The sequence below is a fragment of the Bombina bombina genome, chromosome 7 (genome assembly GCF_027579735.1).
Source record: "Bombina bombina isolate aBomBom1 chromosome 7, aBomBom1.pri, whole genome shotgun sequence".
Classification (NCBI taxonomy): domain Eukaryota; kingdom Metazoa; phylum Chordata; class Amphibia; order Anura; family Bombinatoridae; genus Bombina; species Bombina bombina.
The window spans coordinates 311,106,533-311,125,650 of NC_069505.1; the positions used below are offsets into that span (position 1 = coordinate 311,106,533).

Below are 19,118 nucleotides of genomic sequence, written 5' to 3' on the forward strand. Positions count from 1 at the left end.
CTCAACCAGTACAGCCAATCAGTGACTATACTCTGAAATACATAGGTTCTACTTTTTGAAATATGCATGGGTGGATTTCAGTTTTAAATAAAAGTATTTTTGCAATATAATTCCATTAGCAAAAAATGCTCCTAGTAAAATGTAATACTGTTTTTCAGTGGCATACACACATATGCTGTGAGGGTCCGTGCTGCAGTATTCAAGCTGAGAGAGCTGGCAGTGTTATGTATTGTGTCAGTGAAGACTTCATTTGTGCCATACAAGCAACAGCTGAATCTTTGAACAGGCATGGGGTGTGAATGCTGGTGCATGGAACCTCACAGCATATGTGTGTATGCTGCGCAAAAACAGTAATATCTCTGCATTTTTGCTAATGGAATTATTTTGCAACTAAATGCTTCAATTTAAAACTGAAATGCAACCCATGCCCATTTCAATTTTCACTTTTCTATCCCTTACATAATTTTGATGTATCTAACAGTTTATTGTCTTTCCTCCCAATGCATTAAACGAGAAATAGAATTCATGTATTTGCAGAAAGTTCTTGAATGTGTTAAGCTATATTGTTTGAATGAAGATGATGTCTATGAAGAATTCTGTTGTGCCAAACTGTGTCAAATTGTAAAATAAAGTGTTTTTCCAATAACTGCTGTATAATGTGTTGATTCCCTACATGAAATGTGTTGATTCTTTAGTGTCCCTTGTTTTCTTCTAAATTACGCTCCTGCCCCTATTTTTGTAGCATAATTTTCAACTGAGAATTATTTTGGAAATACAAATCTGTTTCACTCACCTCCCATTTAACAGTCAGTTCATTTGGTTTTGTGTTTTCTAAATAAACCACCTCTGGGTTCCTGTCCGGAACTAGAAAAAGAAGGAAACATAGAATGATGCACAGAAAATGAATATCTCTTGCTGAAATAATATAATCAACCTCTCTTGCTCTGCTTCTCTAGTATAGAAGTACAGCTGGGCATATTGGTCATAGACTATAGCAGTCTGGATGTAAATGTTCTCACTGACCAACTATAAAGTAAATAAATAATATATATATATATTTAAATCAAACCCTGGAGGGGGGGGTTTAATAAAGGGACATGATACTCATGTTTTATCTGTTCTATAACAAATGTATAGAATGTTTCAGAATGTGTTATAGTGCTTTTTTTTAATGGATATTTCTGTTTCAAATAAACTAGAGATGTACCCCTAGTGTAGTCAGCCAATGAGCTGTAGAGTCCCATGGCTTGTACACAATCATGCACATAAAACTTAAACAACTTTCACTGAACCTTTTTCACACACAACATATTTCTATTATATGTAACTGCAGTTCTTTCATATACATTTTAGACACCTTTTGGGTACTATGTCCCTTTACCTCTGTATCAGCTAGATTACGAGTTGAGCGTATCAGTCAAATAGCAGTGTTGTGACCCATAAGGCATCATTTTCCCTAACGCAGCCATTACAAGTCTTGTCGGTATAGCTGTACTGCAAGACTTTTAGTCTGTAACACAATGTCAGTCCCGCACTCTTAAAAATTACATTTTTAATTGGAGTCCCATAGCGCTGGTATTACGTTTTGCGTTCTGGCTAAAAAAAACATACGTTACAGCCTAAAATGACAAGATCCGTAACGACATCTAAAGTCAGTAGTTATGAGTTTTACGCTACAAATCTGTAATAAAACTGATAACTAAACTGTTAAAAAGTACACTAACACCCATAAACTACCTATTAACCCCTAAACCGAGGCCCTCCCGCATCGCAAACACTATAATAAATTTCATAACCCCTAATCTGCCGCTCCCGACATCGCCGCCACTAATAAAATGTATTAACCCCTATTCCGCCACTCCCCGACATCGTCACCACTATGCTAAAGTTAATAACCCCTAAACCGCCACCCTCACGCATCAAAAACACTATATTATTAACCCCTAATCTGCCATCTGCCCACTTCACCCCCACTATCCTTAAGTTATTAACCCCTATTCCGCCGCTCCTCGACATCGCCGCAACTAAATAAAGTTATTAACCCCTAAACCTCTGGCCTCCCACATCACTACCACTAAATAAACCTATTAACTCCTAAACCACCAGCCCCCCACATCGCAAAAAAATTAATGAAACTATTAACACCAAAACCTGACCCTAACGTAACCCTAACCCTAACCCTAAAGTAACCCTAACACCCCCTAACTTAAACATAATTAAACTAGAACTAAACTAAAGTTACAATTATTAACAAAATAATACCTATTTAAAACTAAATACATACCTGTGAAATAAAACCTAAGCTAGCTACAATATAACTAATAGGTATATTGTAGCTAGCTTAGGTTTTATTTTTATTTCACAGGTAAGATTGTATTTATTTTAACTAGGTAGACTAGTTAGTAAATAGTCATTAACTATTTACTAACTACCTAGTTAAAATAAATACAAACTTACCTGTGAAATAAATCCTAACTACCTTACACTAAAACCTAAAATTACAACAAAACCCCCCACTAAATTACAAAAAATAAAAAACGAAAATATTTAAAATAAAAAAGAATTACACCTAATCTAATAGCCCTATCAAAATAAAAAAGCTCACCCAAAATAAAAAAACCTAGCCTACAATAAACTACCAATGACCCTTAAAAGGGTCTTTTGTGGGGCATTGCCCCAAAGATACCAGCTCTTTTACCTGTAAAAAAAAAAACACCCCCCCAACAGTAAAACCCACCACCCAACCAACCCCCCAAAAATAAAAAAACTAATTCTAAAGTAAACTAAGCTACCCATTGCCCTGAAAAAGGCATTTGTATGGGCATTGCCCTTTAAAGGGCATTTAGCTCTTTTACTGCCCAAACTCTAAACTAAAAAAAAAAAAACACAGAAAAAACACTAACCCCCGACGATCCACTTACAGTTTTTGAAGTCCCGCTTTATTGATCTTCATCCCGAAGTTGAAGTCCTCATCCAGGCGGCAAGAAGTCTTCATCCAGAAGGCCTCTTCAATCTTTATCCCGCCATTGAAGTCCTGATCCAAGCGGCAAGAAGTCTTCATCCAGATGGCCTCTTCAATCTTCATCCAGGCGGCATCTTCTATCTTGATCCCTGAGGCGCGGAGCGGGTCCATCCTGAAGACATCCGGTGTGGAGCATCCTCTTTACACTGTCGCCGTCGTACACTGAATCTTCAATGCAAGGGACGCGATTCAAGATGGTGTCCCTTGCATTCCTATTGGCTGAAAAATTTGAATAAGCCAATAGGAATTAGGGCTGCTAAAATGCTATTGGCTATTGAAATCAGCCAATAGGATTTGAGCAGCTAAAATTCTAATGGTTAATTTGAAGGTTTTTTTCTGACACCTTCTCCCCATTGATGTCTAGGGGGGAAGCGTGCACGAGCACGTCAAACACAGCGCTTGTTTTGTATGTGATATGGAGCTCAACGTAGCCATATCGCCCACACAAGCCCAGTTTTTTAAAACTTGTAATGGCAGCTCTATAGGGGTTAAATAACGCAACTTTTGTTGCATTCTTTACTTTCCCTATAGCGCTCAAAACTCGTATTTTAGCTGTATGGGATTTGATTGGTCTTAAAAAATCAATCAACATGTACGCCCAGCCCCTGAAATTCACAACTGTTTCTAGGACACACCAGCACCATTACAGAAGGAACTTCAGTTTGTTGAACTATCCATCTATGAAATTAATATTTCAATAAAATAAGTTATTCCTCCCATGGTGATAGAATTCTGACTCTTAATGGCTTCTTAAGGTTTAGCAAGACTTGTCCTCAACAGCATTACATAAATATCACTGATCTCAAACTCTCAAATGATCAAAAAGGAAAATTATGTGGGGGGATCCTTAGCAGCCAGCATAGAATGTATAATCCTAATGCTGGGGAGGCTTTTTAGGGGAGGTTGTAGGTCTATCTATCTTTATATCTATCATCTATCTACCTACATACTTATTATCTATCTGTCTATCTATCTATCTATTTATTTATCTTTTATGTATCTATTATTTATCTGTTATCTATCCAACTATTTTATATATCTATCATCTATCTATCATCTATCTATATACCTATTATCTATCTATCTATTTATCAATATATCTACCTACCTATCTATCTATCTATCTACCTATCTATCTATCTATCTATCTATCATATAGCTATCTATCTATATAAGTATCTGGGTATCTATCTATCTATCATCTATATACCTACATACCTATTATCTATCTGTCTATCTATCTATGTATTTATGTATCTATTATTTATCTATTATCTATCTATCCAACTATTTGTATATCTATCATCTATCTATCATCTATCTATATACTGATTATCTATTTATCTATCTATCTATATATCTGTCTGTCTATCTATCTATTTATCAATCTATCTATCTATTTATCTATATATCTATCTATTTATTATGTATCTATCATATAGCTATCTATCTATATAAGTATCTGGGTATCTATCTATCTATCTATCTATCTATCTATCATCTATCTACATACATACCTATTATATATCTGTCTATCTATCTATGTATTTATGTATCTATTATTTATCTAGTATCTATCTCTCCAACTATTTGTATATCTATCATCTATCTATCATCTATCTATATACCTATTATCTATCTATCTATCTATCTATCTATATATCTATATGTCTGTCTATCTATCAATTTATCAATCTATCTATCTATCTATCTATCTATTATCTATCTATTATCTATCTATATATCTATCATATAGCTATCTATATAAGTATCTGGGTATCTATAAGTATCTATCTATCTATCTATCTATCTATCTATCTATCTGTTTATCTATCTATTTATAAGTATATTTGTATCTATAAGTATCTATCTATAAATCTATCTATCTACCTATTATCTATCTATCTGTCTCTCTGTCTGCCTGTCTATCTTTACTCAAAATCATCATACAGAGCATCATGTATATTATTACTATTGCTTAGTAATAAGTTACCTTTGGGGCCCTCTGTTGAGTAGGTGCGCCATTACTTATAATGATAAAGTAAAAAAGTATGATGGTATAAGGTATACCTGAGGGAGGGGTGCTGTATCTCTCAGATGGATCACTCGGTGAACTTTTTCCTATTTTGTTTACAGCAATCACCCGGAAACGGTAATGTAGATAAGGGATAAGGGTTAAGAGTGCAGAAGTCTCATTTCCAGGAACGCTTGTAATATCCTCCCAATCCCCAAGATCATGCCGGCTCTTCTGCGATTGAATGATTATTTCTAAAACACAAAGAGACATTGCACGTTACATTACGTTAAGTAATATTGTACAGGTAAAGATATAAATATATATATATATATATATATATATATATATATATACAGTATATATATACATCATTGTTAATGACTGCAGTAAACCTGCACAAAGCTTTGTATATACAGATGCACCATTATACAAATGTCTCAATCATAAAAACAAATCTAAGTGGTTTAGGTAAACAGTTTAAAATGTGACCACATGAATTCCTAAACATTATATATATAATGCGCACAACATATTATACAGACAGGGTGTGCAGTGTATATGTGCTTCCTTAAAACATAACTTATTATTTATTTAGAGCTTTACTAAAATAGAATGTCTATGGGGTAGATTGTATGTAGCGAATCGTGTCTGCTCAACCTCGCTAAATGTCAACAGTATACACTGTCTGCATTTAACATTGCACAAGCATTTCTGGTGAACTGCTGGTGCAATGCTGCCCCTTGCTCACTGGTGGCCAATCTGCCTCTAGCAGTGTCTGTCAATCATCCCGATCATATTGGATCAGGATGATTCGATTCGGTGTCGATACAGCATCCACTGTTTAATAAATCGACCCCTATGAGTCAACTTGAATACATGGCTCTACTACTTAAAAAATGAAAAACACACATTATAATAACTGGAGCTTAACCATTTATATAACGGGTGCTTAAATCTTGTGGTTTAATACTAGAAGGATTTGATTGTTACAATCGTTATAATCAACATCGATTTTCTATATATTCTTAATTATATGTAGTTTCTCATTTCTAGTACACTGACAAGCCAATCAGTTTATCTATTAGCATTTTACACCTTCTATAACTATTTTCATATCATAAGTTAGCAACCCATTTAAAGGACCATTAAATACAGTATATTTGCATAATCAACACATACATGATAAAAAGCCGATGTAATAGCACTTAGTCTGAACTTCACATGAGTAGTAGATTTGTTTCTGACAAATCACAAAGTGATGTCTATTTCCACTCTTCCTGTATCATTTAACAGCCATCAGCCAATCACAAATGCATATACATATACTGTGAATTTTTGCACATGCTCAGTAGAAGCTGGTGACTCAAAAAGTGTAAATATAAAAAGTCTGTGCACATTTTGTTAATTGAAGTAAATTTAAAAGTTGTTTAAAATGGCATGCTCTATCGGAATCATGAAAGTTTAATTTTGACTTGAGGGTCTCTTTCCATTCCCAGGTATTATTGAATTAGTAACCTAGTGAAAATAGGAGACATGAATTTAAGAAAAGAAGAAATTGGCTATAATGAGTTTCAAATACATTTTTCTTCAGAGGGAGTTTACACGGTCTATAAACCAGATATTTAAAAGCATACAAATTCCTCCTTTTGTGTTGTATTGGCTCTGAACGATGATGTAACAATGTCTTATTGGTAAATAATAAAGTAAATCTAAGTTAACTATTATTATGATGTTGAATGCAATGTGGATTATTGTCTCCTTGGCTTTAGCCAGTCTTCATTATGTTTTTGTTTTTGGCAAATTAATTATATGAATTATAATTGTTTACATTGAGGGTTAACCATCATGGGGTTAACCATCCAACCGTATGTAAACCAGCTACTATATATGAGATATATATTTTTTTAAGATATATATAAGATATATTTGCTATAGCGCACACCCGTTTTACTTTGAGGGGTAGTCGATTATATTACTCTGTTGTGATACCATCTTTTAACAGACAACCCTCTGGTATGTGGTAGCGATACATGTGTATGTACAGGCTACAATAACAATGGAATGTGTAATTGGCACGCAATGTACATCCACCTCATACAAATGGGAAACTATAAGCCTCAATATTTTCAGGATTATCCCTTAGGTGCAATTACAGATATGGACTGGGATTGGATATTGTCCTTAAAAAGTTATGTTTATAAATAGCATCTGGCAAGTGGGTAGGTCATGTGATGTCACAATGACCACCTGCCAATGGCTAATCAGACATACACACTCTCCTCACAACCAATCGTGACCAACATGCCACGATTGTTACATTATGAGTGACGTATTGACATGGTATAATCGGATTGATGACCTTTAAAAATGGTATAATTGGATTGATGACCTTTAAAAGGAAGTCTGCAAGGAGTTGCGGGCGCCTTTGACAAAGCAGGCGTTCACACTGCTCCTCTTCTCAACGAATTTGCTATTACAGTTTAAGATAATATTGTTGGCCTTAATTGACAATATAGTCATAGGATTGGTCTCTGTTATTTTGTTACTTTAGTAGCTGAATACCTAAGGGGACACTGGGCCGAGTATTGAATTGAATATCCTATTTAATTGTATAGTTATTATAGCTGTTATGCTGCTACCGTTATTCACAGATACAACCAGTCTGGTATAGACTTTATAATTTAGTACCGCAAACTGTAACGTTATTACTCAGGTGTTCTCCTAAACCATTCGGAGAGTCAGCAGTGCTCTATTCTCTAGTTTTTAAACTTTTTCATTGCTATATATAAACATTTTATTGGTGGCATGGTCCACATCTATATTTTAATTTCAATAATTATTAAACGTTATGTTTTAATTTCTTCCACATTAATCACCGCACTCCATCCATTTGTATTTTGTAACTACCCTACAAGTGTGCCAGAAAATGCTTCTGTCCTATTTTCTATATTTTTTGTAACTATATATATTGGCATTAGGCACTACCTCCATCACACAAAGGTTTGTTTTTGGAGGTTTTAGGTTTAGTTACCTTTTGTCCCAACTCCCCCAGAGGTCACTGGGGATCTCTCTCTCTTAACATTGATATAACCTTGTAACTGTGTGAATAAGCAACATTAGTTTCTGTTTGTATGTAATTAAATTAACTATGAATTGATACCCTAAGTATGTAGGGTATAAAGCGACACTTATGAGAAATTACTATCAATTTTATTACATAGGTCGCCTTAAAGGGATATTAAATAATTTAAAGGGAAATTAGCTCATTTATGTCTCTGACCTTAATGGAGGATATAAACAGAACAGGCCTTTAAACCCAGAATAGCTTAGGTGCATACTATTATTGGGATACTTTTGCTTTGACAATATGGCAGCACCCAGTACCTTATAGAGACAATGGCCCATATTTATCAAGGTCTGTCGGACCTGATCCGACAATGCGGATCAGGTCCGACAGACCTCGCTGAATACGGCGAGCAATACGCTCGCCGTATTCAGCATTGCACCAGCAGCTCACAAGAGCTGCTGGTGCAACGCCACCCCCTGCAGACTCGCGGCCAATGGGCTGCGAGCAGGGGGGTGTCAATCAACCCGATCGTACTCGATCGGGTTGATTTCCGGCGATGTCTGTCCGCCTGCTCAGAGCAGGCAGGCAGGTTATGGAGCAGCGGTCTTTGTGACCGCTGCTTCATAACTGCTGTTTCTGGCGAGCCTGCAGGCTCGCCAGAAACACAGGGCATCAAGCTCCATTTGGAGCTTGATAAATATGCCCCTAAAACTTTACATGCATTTCTTGAATGCTTAACCAACTAATATGAGTAGTATTCATTTAGTGTTTATTGTTCCTTTAAGAAATTAACTGTTATAGACCTGTTATTGGGCTGTTGTGGTTATTGCCTGGGGTCCAAGACAACAATACACTATTTCCCAGCTTCTCAGACAATTGTAGGTGTTCAGGGGGACTTGGGAGATCTGCAATAAATAAAATCCAATTAAATGTTTATTTATATAAGTACACAATGTAGACAGAAGTCACCCCTCTCCCCACCTAGAAAAACTGAAAACCTTACACACAGGCATAGACACATAACACTATGTAACACACATTGAACATCTAACCATCTTCCAAACATACCTAGACCATAGCCAGAACATTTCCATTTGCAGTCAGAATACATTCAAAATGCAACCAGAACATCTTCTCAGTACATTGATAGTGAAAGTAGCAAGCAAAACAGACATAATAGCCATTAAAGAAAGACAAAGCGTAGACCCAATGAAGATAAAAACAAATAATCACCCAACCATGAATATTTTTTCCCACAACTGAGTACTCAAGAATGACAGAGCAATCACCCAACAGAATGCAAGAGATCACCATAACCTATGAAGTCTTTCAAAGCACACAGAATTTCCACCAAACATATAAAGACTTCACAACAGACAAAAACATCTATAAACCATCTAAAAATATTCATCCCAACAAAAAGAAAATATCACCAAGAAAGACAGAATTTACCCAGCACAAACAGAAAGAGAAATATGTATAGCATCTGTCCAGCACAGGTAGAATATAAAGATACAGAGGGAAAAACTACTACACTTTCCTGATCTACACTACAAGTTTGACAAAGGCCCGTTTGACGGCCCAAACGCGTAGCTTTTTTCTTATGTTCTGTTTTTGTATTGGAATAAGTTCGCTCACCAGCAGTTCCCCCTACTGATGCCGAGGCATATGGTTATCAGCCAGGAATACCAGGGGTACTGCAGATAAAAGCTCTTTTTAAATGTATTTTTAAGTCATTATAGTCTTTTTATTAGCCTTTAAAAACAAAGATGTAGAATTTAAAAAAAATCTTTAAAAATTTAATTTTCAGAAAAAGAGCTAAATTTGCTCTTTCAAACCTTCCTCTTTTTTCTCTTTTGTTACTTTGAAAAACTTCTACATAAGATACACAAGATGCACAGCAACTCGGGTAAAATATCTATACAGCATGAAAAAGGCCATACAACACAGAGACCTAGATTTGGAGTTTGGCGTTAGCCGTGAAAATCAGCGTTAGAGGCTCCTAACGCTGGTTTTAGGCTACCGCCGGTATTTGGAGTCACTCAAAATAGGGTCTAACGCTCACTTTTCAGCCGCGACTTTTCCATACCGCAGATCCCCTTACGTCAATTGCGTATCCTATCTTTTCAATGGGATCTTTCTAACTCCGGTATTTAGAGTCGTTTCTGAAGTGAGCGTTAGACATCTAACGACAAAACTCCAGCCGCAGGAAAAAAGTCAGTAGTTAAGAGCTTTCTGGGCTAACGCCGGTTTATAAAGCTCTTAACTACTGTACTCTAAAGTACACTAACACCCATAAACTACCTATGTACCCCTAAACCAAGGTCCCCCCACATCGCCGACACTCTAATAATTTTTTTTAACCCCTAATCTGCCGACCGCCACCTACGTTATCCTTATGTACCCCCAAATCTGCTGCCCCTAACACCGCCGACCCCTGTATTATATTTATTAACCCCTAACCTGCCCCCCACAATGTCGCCTCCACCTACCTACACTTATTAGCCCCTAATCTGCCGACCGCAAAGCGCCGCCACCTACGTTATCCTTATGTACCCCTAATCTGCTGCCCCTAACACCGCCGACCCCTATATTATATTTATTAACCCCTAATCTGCCCCCCTCAACGTCGCCTCCACCTGCCTACACTTATTAACCCCTAATCTGCCGACCGGACCTGAGCGCTACTATAATAAAGTTATTAACCCCTAATCCGCCTCACTAACCCTATAATAAATAGTATTAACCCCTAATCTGCCCTCCCTAACATCGCCGACACCTAACTTCAATTATTAACCCCTAATCTGCCGACCCAATCTCGCCGCTATTCTAATAAATGTATTAACCCCTAAAGCTAAGTCTAACCCTAACACTAACACCCCCCCTAAATTAAATATAATTTTAATCTAACGAAATTAATTAACTCTTATTAAATAAATTATTCCTATTTAAAGCTAAATACTTACCTGTAAAATAAATCCTAATATAGCTACAATATAAATTATAATTATATTATAGCTATTTTAGGAATAATATTTATTTTACAGGTAACTTTGTATTTATTTTAACCAGGTACAATAGCTATTAAATAGTTAAGAACTATTTAATAGCTAAAATAGTTAAAATAATTACAAATTTACCTGTAAAAGAAATCCTAACCTAAGTTACAATTAAACCTAACACTATACTATCAATAAATTAATTAAATAAACTACCTACAATTACCTACAATTAACCTAACACTACACTATCAATAAATTAAATAAATACAATTAAATAAACTTGCTAAAGTACAAAAAATAAAAAAGAACTAAGTTACAAAAAAATAAAAAAATATTTACAAACATAAGAAAAATATTACAACAATTTTAAACTAATTACACCTACTCTAAGACCCCTAATAAAATAACAAAGCCCCCCAAAATAAAAAAATGCCCTACCCTATTCTAAATAACTAAAGTTCAAAGCTCTTTTACCTTACCAGCCCTAAACAGGGCCCTTTGCGGGGCATGCCCCAAGAAGTTCAGCTCTTTTGCCTGTAAAAAAAAAAATACAATACCCAAGCCCCCCAACATTACAACCCACCACCCACATACCCCTAATCTAACCCAAACCCCCCTTAAATAAACCTAACACTAAGCCCCTGAAGATCTTCCTACCTTTTCTTCACCTCACCGGGTTCAACGATCTGTCCAGAAGAGCTCCTCCGATGTCCTGATCCAAGCCCAAGCGGGGGGCTGAAGAGGTCCATGATCCGGCTGAAGTCTTCATCCAAGCGGGAGCTGAAGAGGTCCATGATCCGGATGAAGTCTTCTATCAACGGCATCTTCAATCTTCTTTCTTCCGGATCCATCTTGCAGACCTCCGACGCGGATCAAGTTCAATCCGATTGGCTGATCCAATCAGCCAATCAGATTGAGCTCACATTCTATTGGCTGATCGGAACAGCCAATATATTGCGAGCTCAATCTGATTGGCTGATTGAATCAGCCAATCGGATTGAACTTGAATCTGATTGGCTGATTCCATCAGCCAATCAGAATTTTCCTACCTTAATTCCGATTGGCTGATAGAATCCTATCAGCCAATCGGAATTCGAGGGACACCATCTTGGATGACGTCCCTTAAAGGAACCGTCATTCGTCGTTAGTCCGTCGGGCCAGCAGGATGTTCCGCGTCGGAGGTCTGCAAGATGGATCCGGAAGAAAGAAGATTGAAGATGCCGTTGATAGAAGACTTCATCCAGATCATGGACCTCTTCAGCTCCCGCTTGGATGAAGACTTCATCCGGATCATGGACCTCTTCAGCTCCCGCTTGGATGAAGACTTCAGCCGGATCATGGACCTCTTCAGCCCCCCCGCTTGGGCTTGGATCAGGACATCGGAGGAGCTCTTCTGGACAGATCGTTGACCCGGTGAGGTGAAGACAAGGTAGGAAGATCTTCAGGGGCTTAGTGTTAGGTTTATTTAAGGGGGGTTTGGGTTAGATTAGGGGTATGTGGGTGGTGGGTTGTAATGTTGGGGGGGGGTATTGTATGTTTTTTTTTACAGGCAAAAGAGCTGAATTCTTTGGGGCATGCCCCGCAAAGGGCCCTGTTCAGGGCTGGTAAGGTAAAAGAGCTTTGAAATTTAGTTATTTAGAATAGGGTAGGGCATTTTTTTTATTTTGGGGGGCTTTGTTATTTTATTAGGGGGCTTAGAGTAGGTATAATTAGTTTAAATTTGTTGTAATATTTTTCTTATGTTTTTAAATATTTTTTTATTTTTTGTAACTTAGTTCTTTTTTATTTTTTGTACTTTAGCAAGTTTATTTATTAGTATAGTGTTAGGTTTAATTGTAACTTAGGTTAGGATTTCTTTTACAGGTAAATTTGTAATTATTTTAACTATTTTAGCTATTAAATAGTTCTTAACTATTTAATAGCTATTGTACCTGGTTAAAATAAATACAAAGTTACCTGTAAAATAAATATTATTCCTAAAATAGCTATAATATAATTATAATTTATATTGTAGCTATATTAGGATTTATTTTACAGGTAAGTATTTAGCTTTAAATAGGAATAATTTATTTAATAAGAGTTAATTAATTTCGTTAGATTAAAATTATTTTTTAATTTAGGGGGGTGTTAGTGTTAGGGTTAGACTTAGCTTTAGGGGTTAATACATTTATTAGAATAGCGGCGAGATTGGGTCGGCAGATTAGGGGTTAATAATTGAAGTTAGGTGTCGGCGATGTTAGGGAGGGCAGATTAGGGGTTAATACTACTTATTATAGGGTTAGTGAGGCGGATTAGGGGTTAATAACTTTATTATAGTAGTGCTCAGGTCCGGTCGGCAGATTAGGGGTTAATAAGTGTAGTTAGGTGGAGGCGACGTTGTGGGGGGCAGATTAGGGGTTAATAAATATAATATAGGGGTCGGCGATGTTAGGGCAGCAGATTAGGGGTACATAAGGATAATGTAAGTAGCGGCGGTTTACGGAGCGGCAGATTAGGGGTTAATAATAATATGCAGGGGTCAGCAATAGCGGGGGCGGCAGATTAGGGGTTAATAAGTGTAAGGTTAGGGGTGTTTAGACTCGGGGTACATGTTAAAGTGTTAGGTGCAGACGTAGGAAGTGTTTCCCCATAGCAAACAATGGGGCTGCGTTAGGAGCTTAACGCGGCTTTTTTGCAGGTGTTAGGTTTTTTTTCAGCTCAAACAGCCCCATTGTTTCCTATGGGAGAATCGTGCACGAGCACGTTTTTGAGGCTGGCCGCTTGCGTAAGCAACTCTGGTATCGAGAGTTGAAGCTGCGTTAAAAATGCTCTACGCTCCTTTTTTGGAGCCTAACGCAGCCTTTATGTGGACTCTCAATACCAGAGTTATTTTTATGGTGCAGCCAGAAAAAAGCCGGCGTTAGTTTTTCGGGTCGTTACCGACAAAACTCCAAATCTAGCCGAGAATATCTACCAAAATAGCAACTAATAAAGAAAATACTCCACAAAAAAATATGTCTGCATCTAATTCATTGCTCTTCCCAAACAGATAGAAAATTCCTTAGAATAGGCACCCAGAATATGTCCTTACCCTGCACACTCAGGTGAGTCTCAACGGTCACGCTGTCCAGTGCGGTTTCACCACTACAACTGTAAATACCCTCATCCTCCATTGTCACGCCGCTGATCCATAAACTGTCATAGTTGATATGTATTCTGTAACATAAGAAGTAAACCACCTGAAATCATCTAGCATAGTAGGTTCTTTATTATTATGAAGCCAGCAAGTAGACGAACATGCACTGTAAAATTAAATGTATATTGTTCTCCAGCTGAGAAGCTTATTACACAATTTATTAAAAAATTCACCTCTGACTATATACATAATGTTGTTGAACAAAACTGTTGATAATCTTTTCATATGTATGCAAATCTTCCCTACATACTTTTTTGCTAAAGACCATATTACATTTTTTTTAAATGATTGAAATAGGAAATTACAATGGAAATAGTAGTAAACATTTCCTGCTAAGCCAACAATATAGTATGTGAATTTTGCATGTTTGTGTAAACAGTTATATTAGGGTTGCCTAACCAATATCATTATTAGTGATGGGCGAATGTGTTTATATTCAAAATTGAATGTTATTGTAGAAATTTGATTTACATAATTGAATGTTGATAAGAACAAATATTTTTAAATATTCTATAATCGAATGCTATTTACAGTTTTTAAATGTCACTTTTCGATTTTGAATGTTCATAATTAGCTTGAATGTCCACATACAAAATTTTAAATGTAACAATCGATTTAACAAATACTATTCAGAAGTTCAGTAATTCATGTGGTAGGGAATTTAGTAAATTGATACATAATAGATACAAATATATCAATTTGAATGTTTCTATTTCGAATATTGCATAGTTCGAATATTACATTTAGAGAAAGCATTAGAAATACTATTACAAATATATCAATTCAAATGTTTCCAATTTGAATATTGCATAATTTGAATAGAATTATTAGAAAAATTCGAATAGAATATTACATTTAAAAAAAAACATTATAAATATTATTACATTAAACAAATACAAACATTTGAAATGAACGAACAAACGTGTTAAAATTAGTTTCATTTTTTGAATGTTGCAAAACATTAGACCATCCCTAGTCATTTGTAAGCATCCAGTGGGAGACCAGTCACGTTGCTTATGTAGAATTTTTACTCTTTGCAGCTGCTGGGGGATGGGCTGTGTTAATTATCATCTCACTGTTCTCAACACGCGTTTGACTTTATAGAACATTCTAGTTGAAATTACAAGGCCTTTCCGTTTTGATAAGCATTTTGGTGCTATACATCTATTATTTTTAGTGATAGCTTTGACTGTGCACATGACCCTTAGAGAATGAGGCCAATTTAACAAATGTCTTGCGGACCTGATCCGACAGTGCGGATCAGGTCCGCAAGACATTGCTGAATGCGGAGAGCAATACGCTCTCCGTATTCAGCATTGCACCAGCAGCTCACAAGAGCTACTGGTTCAACGCTGCCCCCTGCAGACTCGTGGCCAATGGGCCGCCAGCAGGGGGTGTCAATCAACCCAATCGTACTCGATCGGGTTGAATTCCAGCGATTCCTGTCCGCCTGCTCAGAGCAGGCAGACAGGGTTATGGAGCAGCTGTCTTTGTGACCGCTGCTCCATAACTTGTGTTTCTGGTGAGTCTGAGCTCACCAGAGCTTGATAGATAGGCCCCCATATAGCTGTATATTACTTTTCCTTCTATGTTTTCTGACTGTACCTGTTAAGAGATATGACTGAGGAGAAAACATATTGCTGCAAACACTCTGAGATTGCAAGTGTATATGACCTATGGCTGTATGCTTATCAGCTCACATGTTTAATAAAGCTGTGACTAAAACATAGATAGATATTACTAGAAGCATTTTTGCTTAAATAGTCTATTGCATAAAAATACTTTGATGTGATATTCAAGCCTGACAGAAAATGTCCTGGTTTTATAAAACTGTTAAAATAGTTTTTTTTATTTTTGATGTACAGAAATAAAATAAGTTTGCCTGTTTAATTTTGATAGCAATTATAATGTTTAGCCAAAATTCAACCAGGCCATAATAGACTGAAATGTGTATCTAAGCCATTACAGGGACAAAAAAAAAACCAAATTTTTATTTTATGATTTAAACAGAGCATACATTTTTAATCACCTTTCCAACTTACATCTCTTAACAATTTTGGTTCATTCTTTTGGTATTCTTGATTGAAGGAGCAACAATCCACTACTGGGAGCTAGCTAAACACATTGGTAAGCCAATGGAAAGAGGTATATGAGTGCAGCCACCAATGTTAATGCAGAGTTAGATGAGGGAAATGTTGTTAGGTAAGTGAAATTAATTTATTATTGAGTTGGGTGGTAGGCTTCTCTGAACAGAAAAGTCTTCAGGGAGCATTTAAAGTAAGAAAGATTAGGGCAAAGCCTGACAGCACGAGAGAGAGTGTTCCAGAGGGTAGGTGCTGCCCGACAGAAGTCCTGCAGTCTAGCATGGGAAGAGGTGATAGTCGCGGATGCAAGGAGCAGGTCATTGTTGGATCTTAGTGGGCAGGCTGGAGTATACTTGTTTATTAGAGAGGATAGGTAGAGGGGAGCAGCGTTGGTGAGAGCTTTGTATGAAAGGGTAATGTGATAGTTTAAATTATAGAGATGAGTTGATATCGCTATTATACATTTATGGAGTTACTGGTACAGGAAACAAAAAGAATTATTAAATGTAAGCAATACCTCTGGTTGCTTTTGGTAAGTATCTGCCCATCTTTTTTCCAAGTGATGATCAAGCTGGGCAGCAGGTGTTCATCACATTGAATAGGGCAAGTTAGTGTAACTCTGTGTGACCGTTGTACCCGTGGATTTTCAGGCAACAAAGAAACTATGGTGGGCTCTACAGAGAGAAAAACAAATCTGATAAGAGAAAAACGTATGTAGCAGACAAAAATCTAACAAGAGAAGAGTCAGAACAAAACGAGAATGGAACTGTGTGCGTTAATTAGTCAGTTTGTCCTTTAGCAGACATAATGCATGTACAGTAATTCAAAGAAACTCGCGCCAAATACCTCGAAGTACAAGGTTTGCAGTTATGGCGGCCTTTCCTCGTGCATTTGTCACCCAACACGTGTAAGTTCCAGCGTCCTGTTCCTTTGTATCTTTGATCTGCAGAGTGCCATTTTCAAGCATGTTGTAACGACCGCCAATTAGCTGTTGCACACTCTCATCGCGATTCCTGTCAAAAATACCAAACGCAGAGAAGTCATTGAGATCTGGTAAACCACATTTAATGGAATAGCAAAACAATTCATTTAAAAATACATACCCAGTACAGATTTATAATTGCAACATGTAACCTAAAATTAAATTGCAAAAGTTTAACATTTGAACAATCAAGAAGTGCCCCTAGCCTAGGAAATCGTCTGCTTTGCTCAACCAGAAATGCAGACAGAGTTAAACAAAGTTGACAGCTACGAAGCTACGAGGGGGATTAGGCAACAAGTGGCACCTTCTTATTGCTTAAACCACACTTCTGGTAGTTCCTGTTGCTGCAGAGCATTGCATTAATGAAGTATAGATTGTGTAGTAGACCGGATTCATAACAAAAAATGGTTTTGTCTTGATGGCAAATCAATTACAGCCAGGAAATAAAATTTTCTCACAATCCTTGTTAGCTTCTGACATGATCCTGAGGTTAGCGAATTAGATGCCATTGAAAAGTTAGCTGACACAGCTCTAGTGGTTCAGCCTGAACTCTTCTGTCAGTATAAAGTACTGCAATAGTATCTAAATGTCCATGATTTCCAATTAACTCCATCACTTGCATACAGGGAATTTGTCATTATTCTTCTTATCTGCATTCCTTGTAATTGTAAATATCTTTAACAATAAACATATATACATTATTTAACAATGTTAGAATTATTATATTTCTACTGAATAAAACATTTTGCTAATGTTAAAAGTAATTATCCAATATTTTAAAAAACTGTCTATAGTTGGTTTAGAACTTCACCAGGAGACAATCTCCATATAATAATTCACGAGAAGCTTCAAACAGTGGTGGAAAACATATGTTACATATGCTAAAGGTGACACAAACATTTTTTATAGCATCCCATGCCTGTGCTTTAGTGCCAACCAACCTCAAATTGGTCTAGTTTTACCGAGGAGGCCCAGGTAGTCTACTACTACCACCAAGACCTCATGTGGTAAACGAGAACTCGGTATATTGGAAGGAACACCACTTATGCAAGTGTCTCAGTTATTAAAGGTGCAACAAAGAGTGAGAACTGATGAAACTGGATATATAAATAGATAGAAAGATAGATATATGATAGTTAGATAGATAGATAGATAGATAGATGGATGGATGGATGGATAGATTGATGGACATATGGATGTATAGATAAATGGATGTATAGATAAATGGATGGATAGATGGACAGATGGATGGATAGATAAATTGATGGATAGATGGATAGATAGATGGATAGATAGAAATAATTTTGTACCCAATATTTTTATGTTTGCTTAAAATTTTACAACATAGCAGTAAACTCCTCCAGCACAGAAAAAGGACCCACACCAACACAGAACACTTCACACAACAATGATTAACATTCTTCCCAGTATAGAACATTCCATACAGTGCATTGAAGAATACTTTGTACAGCAGGATGTGTACATTCCATCTAGCACAGAATACCTACAACCAGGACTGGACTTATAATAATTGTGCCCCTGTGGTGTATATAATTTCTGTACTGCCCTCGGCACTGGGAAATCTGCTGCCTCCAAAACACCCATCCCAACCTCAACAATTTTAGCTCATATTTGCATTGTATAAGAGGAATGGATGCTTTATAGGGGTCATGCACCACCCCCACTAGATAAAATATTCCAAAGTTGATAAAGATCTTAAATTCAAGCGTCTTATAGTTTTTAGTGGCTGAGCACTGAGTAAACTTTGC

At 36.6% G+C, this 19,118-nt stretch overlaps 1 protein-coding gene across 3 annotated transcripts in view; it reads right to left on the reverse strand.

Moving 5' to 3' along the window:
- CHL1 (cell adhesion molecule L1 like) overlaps positions 1 to 19,118 on the reverse strand; it is a 214,426-nt gene that overhangs the window by 75,684 nt on the left and 119,624 nt on the right. For all 3 annotated transcript variants that reach the window (XM_053720933.1, XM_053720932.1, XM_053720934.1), the window contains 6 exons: positions 17,214 to 17,380; positions 16,885 to 17,041; positions 14,179 to 14,303; positions 8,910 to 9,011; positions 5,093 to 5,290; positions 794 to 864 (listed from right to left, as the gene is read on the reverse strand). In XM_053720933.1, coding sequence (XP_053576908.1) covers positions 794 to 864; positions 5,093 to 5,290; positions 8,910 to 9,011; positions 14,179 to 14,303; positions 16,885 to 17,041; positions 17,214 to 17,380 — 820 coding nt within the window. The remainder of the gene's footprint in view (positions 1 to 793; positions 865 to 5,092; positions 5,291 to 8,909; positions 9,012 to 14,178; positions 14,304 to 16,884; positions 17,042 to 17,213; positions 17,381 to 19,118) is intronic.